General features: G+C 41.4%; 1 protein-coding gene across 1 annotated transcript; it reads left to right on the top strand.

The window, feature by feature from the left end:
* The first annotated feature begins 131 nt into the window (after positions 1-131).
* Positions 132-12,466, top strand: bpnt2 (3'(2'), 5'-bisphosphate nucleotidase 2). Its single transcript, XM_050033796.1, has 8 exons — positions 132-798; positions 1,431-1,503; positions 3,372-3,518; positions 3,936-4,095; positions 6,392-6,487; positions 6,828-6,989; positions 7,150-7,284; positions 8,559-12,466. Exons 1-8 carry the CDS (start codon positions 680-682, stop codon positions 8,699-8,701), a joined length of 1,035 nt encoding a protein of 344 aa, XP_049889753.1. The 5' UTR covers positions 132-679; the 3' UTR covers positions 8,702-12,466.
* Positions 12,467-12,728: the final 262 nt, after the last annotated feature.

The following is a 12,728-nucleotide window of genomic DNA, read 5'->3' as shown; positions in this document are numbered from 1 at the left end:
AGATTTTTTGTGTCCATGTAATAGATTCTTATTGAAATTCTTTGTAAATAACAGGTAAAAGATCGATAACTAAAAAACTAACAAACCCTGAGTGATGACGACATCAGTGATACCCCGGAAGAGAAGTGAACAGCCCGTGACCTTATTCGCTGTGTACGTAACGTTGGAGGAAAATGACTGAACAGAGATGTGATTGTTCCGTTTTGCTTTCGACACCAGTGAACTGTTGGCTCGCTTTAACGACTTAACAGCGAGAATAAGGACCACAGTCAAGCTGTCTAACTACCGGAATGTCGTTACAATCGGAAACGACAGTCGGTTATTTAGTGAATTTCGTCAGACAGACTTCAGGTGATGCTAAACGGCCATCCAACTAACGTTAAACGAAATTAGCCCGTATGTCGGTTATTGGACAGCCTCTGTTCTTCTGCCTTTCAGCTGTTTGCTACATGACAGTCGACGTCTTTATCCGTTAATTAACGCCAGGTGTGAAGCAGTAGCTGTAACGTTAGTTGCTTTACTGGGACCCTTCGGTGGCGTTGACAGCCACGTCAGCTAACGTTAGCTTAACGCTAGTTACATCTCCACAGCCTGTGTTAGACTGCGAGCAGCTGGGCTGTTGGTTTGTGCTGTGATTCGTATTATACAAGCTAAACGCTAAGAGAAGTCTTCCAAGACAATGGCTCCTATGGGTATCCGGCTGTCACCGCTTGGTGTGGCGGTGTTCTGCCTCCTTGGAGTCGGTGTCATCTACCACCTGTACGCAGGGGTCATCTCCAACCGCCTGGCTGCTTTCAGGTCAGACGCTACTCACATTTCGATACATGATATAACGTGACACTGTCTCTCACTGTTGGTACGGTAACTGTATCTGCAAATGCAGGGCTCTGCTTGTACGTTAAACACCATTGCACCACCAGGCTCCTCTCAGTGTTTGTGAAGCTGGATGGAGAGAAGATAATATGTTTGAGTGTTTCCTTAGAGCAAGTGCCCAGTCTCTTGTATGACTGATGCTACTACATGATAATATTCTGTCATAGCTCAAGACATGTAGCTGCTTACTGTGGCTGGGGTTTGAACTGGTATAGTTTTTTAAGCACATATTGAAATGTGTCTGTTGCATTGAATATTGAATGCATCAGCCTTACTGCTGATCTCAAGCATTACCATGATATGGCTTTCAGTGGTCTATGGGGAGACACCGAGTCTTTGTAACTGTCTTACATGGCAGTGGTTTGATTGTAAGATGATGAATGAGCACACAATTTCAGCTTCATTTCAAAACACCAGGGTGTCCAAAACCTACTTCCTTATTCACCCTCCTAAAGCCGATAAGACTGACATAGTTTCATCAGGTTTGGTGTGAAGAAAGTTTTTTATTGAGTCAGTGTTGTTTTGACTTTTCTTGCTCTGTCCTTTTGTATCTGCAGACAGAGAAGAACAGTGGATCTGAGGGAGCTGCTGGCTGTCTCAGTGGAGGCTGCAGTGCTAGGTGGCACAGAGGTAAAAACATGGTTGTGTTTTTTTCCACAGCAAAATGAACAAATGTAAAAGGGGGTTTTGTAGTATTGACTTTAAACTGAGAGCAATTTCCATGCAATTCGCAACTTATAGTTTGTTTGAGCTTGCTTGTTTGATCAGGGTTTTGTAATGGATAGATTAAATTGCCTGACAGTAGTGACTTGTATAAAAGCACAAGGACGACAGATACATACCACAACTTAGCTGAAAAAGGGATCTTTATTGTTGCTTTTGAAGTCCATCTTTGCAAAAATAGTTTTTAAAAAGTCATTTTTTAGCTAATTTTGAAGTGTCAAGGACATGATTGTATATTCATTGCGTCTAATTTCCACACACTCTGGCTTGAGGCAAGGCAGGTTTATTTATATAGCATGTTCTAGCAACATAGCAATTCAGAAAGCTAGACATGAAACATCAAAAACATTTAGACATAGTGCAAAGAAAACACAATATAAAAGGACATTTAAATACATTTACAACAGTCTACAATGAGCCAAGAAAATAGAAAATAAAAACAAGTTAAGATAGAGTAAGACACATGAAATAATCATGAAAGTTACAATGAAGTGTAAGAAATTATTTAAGAAAAGGCAGCGGCAAACAAAAACATCTTCAGCCTTGATCTAAAAGAGCAGAGAATAGCAGCGGACTTGCGGGTTTCTTGGAATTTGCTCCAGATATGCGGTGCATAAAATCTGAAAGCTGCTTCTCCATGTTTAGTTTTGACTCTGGGGTCACAAGGCAGACCTGTCCCAGATGACCTGAGAGGTCTGGATGGTTCGTAATGTTGTAGAAGTTAAAATTATTGAGCTTCAATCACCTCTAACAGAGTCATGGACTGAATGTGGGAGTAGTAAGCTGTGTATTTTTAAGATGTTTCTTTATGACCAGTCAAATGTTTAGAATACTTTCCAATTTTTACAATTTTCCAGACCACATTTAGACTGAGATACTGTATCACACCAGTTCATTATTAATCTCTATAAACAGATATCCGCTCATGTATGCAGAATCTGCAGGCAACAGCACAAGATTTTGGTATCACAAACATTCTGGTTCTATCATGGTAGTTTTGACTAATTACATCTGAGCAGGCTTTGGTTGCCTACAGGTAAACAGGAGTGAATCTCTGAACCTGTCAGCTATTGTCTGTCAAGGATTTTGCTTTTTATTGGCTTTTTTCAAAATGTATCTCTGTTCACATGCAGATATCTGTTAATAGAGATTAGCTGAAATGTTGTCTGGACCTGTCTCAAGTTGCTTATCGAACAGTAAGTGGCGCACAGAAGAGGAAGTCTTGGTTCGGATATCCACTGGCTACAGCGGATCTCCTGAAATATTGGCTCTTGCCCCCAGAGGCCTAATCGTTGTCAAACGATATTCAATGGTTTCTAAGAGTGGTTGATGATGAAAGAAAATACATACATACTTGTTTTCTACTTAAGAAATAATTGACTTATGTTGACTAAAAATATTGATTTAATATCAGTCTGTAATTATTGAATAATCTGTGGCATGACTGTAGTAAAGTGTTTATAGTGTGCTCCAGAGATGACGTTTTTCTGTTGGCCGACAAGGGAAGTTAGCGTTGCCCTGGTTCCCTCATTCAAAAGCCTATGGATCTTTTCCACTGGATTTTGGATCATTACAATAAATAAACTATGTGGCAGTTTGATAAGTTTGATACCTACACATTTTGTTCAGCAAGATAGTCTTCACAAATGAACACCATTTTCATGATTTTTGAAGCCTAAATGCCACCATTAGAAGTAAAGACGTGATCAGCATCTGGGGCACAACAGTATCAACATGTGGTGATGATGAGGAGTTGTGTTTTCTTTCCTCCCTAGGTGAAGAAGGTGCGTGAAGAAAATGGCCTGAAAGAGAAGTCAAAGGGCAAGACAAGGGAGGGAGCCAATGAGCTTCTGACTATGGGTGACCTGCAGTCTCATAGAAAGATGTTTAACCTCATAAGCAACACCTTCCCTGAAGTCACGGTGAGCACAAATCACTTAAGCTGTCGGGCAGGTCTCCTTTATTCCACACATTTTTCAGTTCTTTTTACAGGCATTGCTTGTCTACTGTAGAAATTCCATTGATGTTACAGAATACCAGTACTTGTTAGGCAGATCTCAGTCACAACCAGTTCCACTGGTCTAGACAGGTCAATCACAAACTGGAAATTATCATTAAGTAGCAATAAAGCTAGAAACCACAGAAGCAAGGCTTTAATGTGATGTTAGAGGTGGACCTTTAGGAAAACTGTTGTGGTCTCATCATTCCTGTGTTTGCTTCAATCAGTTTTGAGTCAAACAGGAAATCTTATTTGTAAGATGCCTTCACATACCATTTTAAGTAAGAAATTTACCTAAGGCACAGGACTCATACTTCTGCCTGCATGTGTGTCCCTTCAGGTGAACAGTGAGGAACATGACAGCATGGTGGATAAGGCTGCAGCCTGGAGCCGGGACATTCCAGCTGACATACGAGACAAGATAGACGGCGGCAAAGACGTTCCTGCTGAGAGCGTCACTGTGTGGATCGATCCTCTAGATGCTACGCAGGAATATACAGGTGTGCATGTTACTGGAGTTAGGTCATCTTAATTTACACAGTCATTTTAGAAGACACATTGGATGTTTACCTGTCACTGAGAAACATTGTGTGCTGCTCCTCTTAAAGCAGTTTTTTTCACTAAAAAATGATTTGCTGATTTGGCTTCACAGATCAGGCTCATGGGACTGTGTAGGGTACATTGTTAAAATTGTAAAATGGTTGAGTTATGTTAAATGAAAATATCCGGTTTGGTGGGCACTGTCTTGTCTAAGGCTGGTTGTTTGTTCCATTATCTACAGAAAGATGACTCACCATGCAGGGTCCTTGGCAGCAAAGCCCCCTTTAACATTCATCCAGTTAATTTCATACAGCTGGGAGCTGCCTGCTAAAGCCAATGTTTACTCTGTCAGTGGCTGAGAGGATGTCCACACTACGCCAGTTCATTTTATAAATGCATCCTTTTCTGTCTGTTTCAGTCCTCCATCCAGACTAAAACTGTATTTTTCTTGCCAAAAAACTGAACTTGTGTGAGTGTATAAATCTTTAAACATCAGCCAAGTGTTCCAGTGTGTACAGTAGTGATGCATGAGTTTACCCATAGTCTGCGTGTCCCACAGGTTTACTCATGGGTCAGGCGTGTTGGGTAAGCTTGTTGAAAAAATATTGCGAGTTTAGGGAGGGCGGGTAATAAAGTGACAAAGCAGCATTCTGAGTACGGTATTATGACCTACAGAAACACAGTGCAATAATCCAACTTCCACCTTCTCTTCCTATCTCTCTGTCTGATACCTAGAGCAGGCAGTGTAACCAGCTGTGTCTGAAGCTGCCCAATCACACTCTATGGTGCGGCAGTAAAACTGAGATAACTTTCCATCATCTCTTATTGTCAGTCTAGTCTATCGCGCAGCTGTTCTGTTTTTATGTTAATTTTGCATCAAAAATTACGGTTAAGTCAGCCTGGCTGTCTGTCCCATTCTTTACCAGCTGTGGGCCCTTTCACTTTGGGCAGAGGGCTTCACAAAATAATAACCTGGAAATATAAGTGTGGATGCAATTTGTATTCCCACGATATAAAAGTATATATATAAAAAAATGTTACGCTTCACTACATTAGTCATTTCACTAAACAGTTTAGAGGTTAGAGTCACTTATTTTTGGTACAACCAACATAAAGGTCATTGCTTTTTATACCCCCCAAAAAATCCTCTAAGTCTCAGTGTTTCTAATTTGTAGTCTGAGTATCTTGTTTATAGATGACTTCTGAAAATTAAGTTCAAGATAATTGCAGAACAAATAGACGGTGGTAGCCTATAAAGTAATGTTAGTATTATACTATTTCTGCCAAAGGCCCCTGGGGTTGGAAACCACAGGTCCAGACACACCAAACCGACATCTACGAACTAGTGGCGACAGAGACCGACTGTTGCGTCGCCTCACGTCGCTTATGTCTCAGCCAAAAAGTTGCACATGAGCACACCACAAAGACTACAGCTGATGGTCAACTAGCACGTACATTCTGCGCCTGCTTGAGAGGAAATAACTCTTCATACCAGCAGAAGATGGTAGTCTGTATTTGACATTCCAAAAGGGAAAGTGGAAAACCAACAGGACAGATTCAAGATGCTAGTTAGCAAGTGCGGACAATAACAACACAACCCGATGTTGAAGCAATAACACAAACAATTATCGTTTCTGCTTAAGAGCTCAGTGGCTAAAAAAATATCCTATTTCATATAACAAGTTTGTTTGATCCCACACACTTTTAAGTTGTTTCCTCACTTCCATTTTTTCATCTTTTGCACTGAGCTGAACTGCCAATGAGAGGGATTCACCCACTGATAGGCTCTACCACTGATTTAGCATGCTGAAAACAGCTGCAGGTCACACTGCAAAACTAGGTCGACAGGTACTCATCAGCGGTCTACCATCGGCTTGGTGTATCAGGGTCCCTGGAGAAACTAACTGGTAGTTGTTTTAAGTGTATGGGAGAGTTTTCTAATTAGTGTTTACCTATTAAATCCCCAGCTGGATAGGAAGTTCTTTCAAACAGCAGTCCAGTGTTTATTTGCTATTAATAAGAACGTAAAGGTTTACAAAACACAAATATGCACAGATAGGACACTTACCTCTGTATCTTCTGTTCTCTCCACTGGTCTCCTCTATTCATTCTTCATTTTCCCTGCTCCCACCCATATCCTGTAACCTCTTTTCCGTTCTCCTCATCTCCCTCTCTCTTTACCATCTCTCCTATCTTTGTCCATCTCTCTCCCCAACTCTGCCCTCTGTGTTTATCTGCTGATCTCCCTCTCCACAGAGAATCTACCGCAGTATGTGACCACAATGGTATGTGTGGCTGTAGATGGTAAACCAGTCATCGGGGTCATACACCAGCCATTTACTGGGTTCACTGGTAAGAGTGTGTGTGTGCCTCCACAACTTGGTTCTGTCTGTCAATCAAGATGTCTCTGCCTTTACATGGTTAGATGAATGGTGCCTGTTTGGATAAAAATCTCACATTTTACTGAAATAAATGTATTTTTCTCTCTTTTGCGACAATCACTTAACTTAAGGCTTTCCTTTAACCTTGGCATGAAGGAGTTCTGCTACATTGCCATTTCAGGGGAAAAAGCTGTAAAATTTGCTTTCTGTTCTGGTTCAGAAGTTGGCCAAAAAAAAAAAATGTTTTGAACTTCTTCCTCCTCTGTAACACTCCATTCCCTTTGTCTCTGTCTCCCTCCTGTCTCCCCCAGCCTGGGCGTTTGTAGGTCAGGCGTCAAACATGCGTCCCCGGTCAGCCTACAGTATCAGCCCTCCAAAGGTGATTGTGTCACGTTCCCACTCTGGAAAAGTTAAAAGTTTTGTTCAGGATGCTTTTGGAAACAGCACAACAGTCATAGGAGCAGGTGGAGCAGGTGTGTAGAGAATTCTGAAGTATTGCATGTGCAGACTAAGTTCAAAGGCTATATCTGCAACTATGATATCAATTGCGGTTTATGCAAAATATAATCTTCATTCGTAGGACCAGATATCAGCATAACGTGCATCTCATTCTCATTCTGGGTTTTTTTTTAGGATATAAGGTCCTGTCGCTTTTGGAGATGCCTTCCAGTGAAACAGCTCCTATGGAACAGGCAGACATTTACATCCACGTCACATATATTAAAAAGTGGGACATCTGCGCTGGTGCGGCAATACTGAATGCACTGGGTAATGTAATATTTTCCATTGTGTCGTTTTCTTTTCAGTTTTAAAATTCTATTTAGATTTTCCTACTTTTGTGGTTCAGTGGATTACATTCTGAATCAGTTGTTGGCAAATCCTGATTGGTACATGGAAGAATGTGTCATCAGGTTTTTCCAACTGACCCTCGCCTGCTTCAAACCAGTGAGAAGAACACTGAGAAAAACACAAATCTCTCACAAAATAATCACAACTGCTCTGACTTTTGCAAAAAATTGTGTGTTTATGTAGGAACCCATCACTCATAGGGCCTTTTAATCTTTATTTATTCTGCTAAATGCTTGTGCAGCATCTGTGTTACCTACACAAATATGATATCTTACACCACACATCATCCACTCATAAAGAGAGATGTGCTAAAATGCAGCAGGATAACAATTCTACTTTAAAGGAGATTAAATACATTTTAAGGCCCCACTCCAGTCAGTGTAACTCCCTGTTTTTTTTTATCAAACAGAGAATTGTTTGTTTTTGTTTTGGTTTTTTTTCCTAGTCAGTGCACTGTGCAGTGTACTTCTTGGGGGCATCTTGGTCCCCAGATTTTGCTGCTAAGTGAGTGTTCTTGACTTTCACACTAATAAAAAATAAAACGGCACACAAGAGGAGAAACCTTCTGGTGCAAGGCTCTGAGATAACATTATCTTTTCTCTTCTACTTGGATGTGGCAATGTTACAGCTCACAGATACTTAATACGACACCATCCTTGGCTTTTGTTTGATATCTAGTGGCAAAAAATGTTGTTGCGCATTTCTGATCTGTCGTCAGCGCCGTTAGCTTGTTTGCTATAACATGAATGCTGCTGTTACACTGAACGTCTGCTGTGCCCTGTTCAAACTTTACAACTTCATATGGGAAAAAACGAATCATGGAATATTCGTATTAAATGGTCAAATCTGATACAACTGACATAATTCTGAGTCAGGCAAAGCCCTAAATGTTAGTGTCTGAATACCTTGAGTTATCGTGATAGCAACTTATCAGGACAACCAGAAGAAAAACTGTGCCTTTGATTGCATTTCCACCAAACTTCAGATGACTAGTAAATTGTCTTGATATGTGTACACAGCTACAAGCTAGCTTGCACATCAGCCCTCAGCCGTGGACAGCAGCCACTTTAAGAAATGCTTTGCTTTTTGGGGTAATGCTCTTGCAGGTCGGTGTTTGTCAGGGTGGTTATTGCGCAGTGGTGGGAATGTGGGTAGTGCACTGTACTGATGACATGTAATCACTGTGATTGTAGGAGGCCACATGACAACCGTGAAGGGAGAGGACATCGACTACAGTGGAACACCAGTCAACAAAGGAGGACTGGTGGCCAGTGTTGGTGTGGACCATAAGGCCATACTGGAGAAGCTACCAAACTTGGAACCTGAAAAGCACTGAGAGAAACAAACACAGAGCCATTGGTAGTTTGGTCAGGTTGTGGTAAGGGCAACATGTGGCAGCCCTTTTCTATAACTGAGAATGTGCTGCGAATATAACCAGGCCCGTATGATTTCATCATCGTGGGACATCAAACATCCGCCACTCAGATGGATTGGAGTCACCGGCACAGGCCACTGAGCAGGACTGTGGAACCAACATGGCTGCCACTGGAAACTGCAACGGCTGACACAATGGCTCTGAACGCACAGTCCTGTACATGCATACATACGTGCAGCTAGGAGAAATGGTACACCTTCCTCTTCATGTGCATATATACACAAACACATGCTCACAGTGAACACTGGACAGCCGCCCTCCCCAAGTCCCTGCACCTTCAGACGCTCTAATGACTCTAATGTGAAATGTTAAACTGAGGAGCACAATGCTGAACATAACAGCAGAACCAATGGAGTGACTGAGTCGATTATGTTTCATTATTTGGTCCCATCGTCATCACATGAGATTCCAATGAAAACACAAGAGTAGGAAACACCATGTATTCCTCACATGCACAGTTTCATTCACATCAGCTGAGGTCAGTTAGTGGATCAACAAGCTATCAGGATCAGGAAACTCACCTGACAGGAAACAATGAGCCTCAGTGCCCTAAAAAACATAAATATGGGATTACTGCTCACTGGATTCATCAACAGACCATTTGTTCACCAGCACCGTTATACCGCAACAATTCACGTCACACAGTCTCAAAGTGGTCTGCTGCTTTAAAGTTGTTAGCTGAGGCAGCAACAAGAGCTTTTCAAATTTGGATTGGCAATCAACACTACAACCATGAGTGTCGGCTCCGCCAGAAGACATTTACCCCACATAAGTCACAGAAATGTTTTATTTGTTGGCCTGCCCACGCTGTAGATACAGGTCTGTCAAACTCTGGGTCAGGACCAGTGTAGTATTTTTTTTTAAAGAGCCTGGGCTCCAGTATAAATGCATTGATTTGATCTTCCCTCATCCTTGTTTACCCTCACCCTCTTGTTTTGAGAGATTTTTGAAGTAGTCCCATCTCAGTTAGCAGAAAACTTTACCAAGCAAAACTCAAGAGGGAAAGTTCCACTTTTAGAGAGTAACAACCACAAATTTTAATGTTGGTTAGTTGACATGAGTCTGAGAAAGTGTTTGCAAAAAAGGTGAACTGCTAAGATTGGCTGAACAAGTCCAACTCAAACAATAGTAAATTAATGGTAGACTACATTATTTCTCAAGTCACGGCAAGGGCTGGAAGGGATTAGATTTACTAAGTTATTCATTTCACTGAACTATGTTACAGCCAAAAAGGCAGAAAAGTGTGATGGTCACTGGGGACCTTTTGAAGCAAAAGTAGTTCATTTTGTCTTTTTTTTTCTAGGAAAGATTTTGGGATGATTATACCTATTCTCAGGTTTGGGTGTGGGATTGTGATACCTACCAAGTCTATCAAGAGTAGAAGCAGCAAAGTTGAAGGGATGCTTAATGTCTGGCAGTGAGTGCAGAGATGGAGATGGAAGATGAAAAGTGATAGAAAAGTGTTTAATGAACCTAAAAGATTCTGTATGTGACATTCAGAGCATTAATGTAGCATCAAACAACTATTTTCTTTGTAAAGATATAGTGGAGTATTGGTGTCCTGAACAGAGAATGAAGTCACACTCCATGTGTGTGTGTTGTAATCCCAGCTCTGCTCATTGTTGTGCTAGACAGTCCAGCGGGGTGTGCGCATGTGAGTCCCTGTGTGTGTATCTCACTGGCTAGCTAAGTGCCAGCGCTATGCACTGTGTTCATACTTCAACTACCACTGATGATGCCATCCAAACCCACAGTGGCAGAACAGTGTTTTTGTGTAGTGCCCACCCTCCAGTTGTCCTAATTGACTAAAAGATAATAGACGAAGCTACTGATTGACACCCATTGGTTTGTGTACTCCTGTTTTGAAGCCCAGAGTTCAGCATTTCAGCTGTCGCCATCTTGTTTTTTTAGAGCCAGAAGTGACCATATTTGTGTGAGAGGATGGAGCTGTGGAGAAGCAAGGGATGGATCTGAGAAGCCGAGGAAACTATCAACAGATCATCCCTTAATTATGCTTAACTTCAAGTCTTATTAATATATAGTTATATAAAAAGTCACCCCTCATACAGTTGGCATGAAGGGAGAGATTAGCTATAGAGACTAAAACTGTTTATTGTACCAGGCTGGACCTTCTGGAACCAGCCTCAAGTGGCCGTTCAAAGAACGGAAATTTTTGGCACTTCTGTGTTGGCTTCATTTCTCAGACTGTCAGTCATAGTTATGCTCTGAATGTCACATACAGCCCCGTAACCCTGAGCAGAGGGTCAGTCAGAATAACTTAAAACATGTGCAAACATGTTTTTATCTTCCTCAACATCCTGTAAATGCTTGCAATGAGCTGGGCTGATCTGAAGTCATTAAGCACCTTCCCAGTCTGTTTCTCCACACATCATCACCTCTCCAGTCCAAAAACACTATTGGTTGGACTGTTGCATGTCTCAGTGAGTTAAGAGCAGGGGATCAGCTCTCAGGCTGATGATTGGATGTGTTTGCCGCTGATGAGAACAGTGTATAAAAACAAGTCCCAATATGTACAGTCACATTCAGGACTTAAACACTGACCAATTGCCACATGGGCAATTGGTCATTATAGAAGAAAAGCATTTGTGTTTCAGTGGTGTTATGTCACCATATGGAAGTTTAAAAAAAAAAACAAGACTAACCATAGCTGGATCAGAACATTTCCTCCTCACTGTTTGCAAACCATTTCTGTTACTTGATACTGTGCTGTGCACTATCAAATACTGCAGATTTCATTGATGTAAAAGTGATACCCTGGTACTAGTCATATTTTGTTGAAGACTGGACTGTACGCTGTGTCGGACATGTGCTTGCATGGTTTTATATTCTGATTAACCTTTTGAACACTTTTCACCCTCACTGGCTCTATCAATCCCTATTTCTGTGGACTACTGTAGGTCTTTCTGTACTGTCTGATGTAAGCTCATGTCAGTGTCTTGAAGAAGATAGACTTACAAGTGACCTGTTTAATGTTCAGTTTGTCTCAGCAGCGTTTGTATGATAACCTTGTATAGATAGAACATGTGTATAGAGGTTAAGAGTTAAATGTTTATTCAACATGTATTGCTCAGACTGAAGATAATAGGTGACGACTAGGAGTAGCCATTAGCAGGTTCAGCGCCTATTCTGGATGGTGTTATGCTCGACTCAAGGAGACAACAGGACACAGCTTTCGGTCTCAAAGCCCGAGCTGTTGCACCTACAGGAGGTCGGGCCTTCAAGTGCTACATTTCAGTTTTATGATTCGAGTGCCTTTGATCGTTGTCCTAAGATGAAAGTGTTAGCCACAGCACTCAACATGATTTCTGTAGATGTTGCTATGGTAACGATGGATAATATGCAAGGGTAATGCTGCAATACCAATTTAAATGGTATTGCAGTGACATGGAAATCACATGGGTAATATAGTTTTGTTGGGGTGGAGATATGAGTGATGTACATTCTCTCAGTCTGGGATTATGCTGCTTGTGTGCTGTTAGAAAGAAGTGGTTGAGTACAAATCAGAGTTATGGATTAAAGGGGAACTCCATTAATTTTACATAATATGAAGTCATAGTGTGTTTACAGGTGTTGGGGAGTACTACTGCATATTTGAAAAATGTTGAATAAAGCCTTTTGTGGCTCCAGAGGGAGCTGTGTGTGAAATCTGATAAATGTCATCAGGTGTTGTCATGTAAGTCAGTCTCAGTTGAAGCTGAGGAGTACGTGTTTGAAAATGAAAAAAAGAAATCTGGGGGTGTGGATTTATAAAGACATGAGTGTACCAGACCTCTGTATCCCACTTTTCATCTCTGCTGGAGGCTGGATTTTTGAGGCTATATTAGCTGCTACCAGCGTAACACACCTGGAACTCACATTGAACTGTCGATCGCCAAGTAGCATTGTGGGTAAAGTAGGCAGCAGGTTT

The sequence above is a fragment of the Epinephelus moara genome, chromosome 21, assembly GCF_006386435.1.
Source record: "Epinephelus moara isolate mb chromosome 21, YSFRI_EMoa_1.0, whole genome shotgun sequence".
NCBI lineage: Eukaryota > Metazoa > Chordata > Actinopteri > Perciformes > Serranidae > Epinephelus > Epinephelus moara.
The sequence above is the reverse complement of the archived record's forward strand: the minus strand, read 5'-3'. Positions and strand labels throughout refer to the sequence as shown.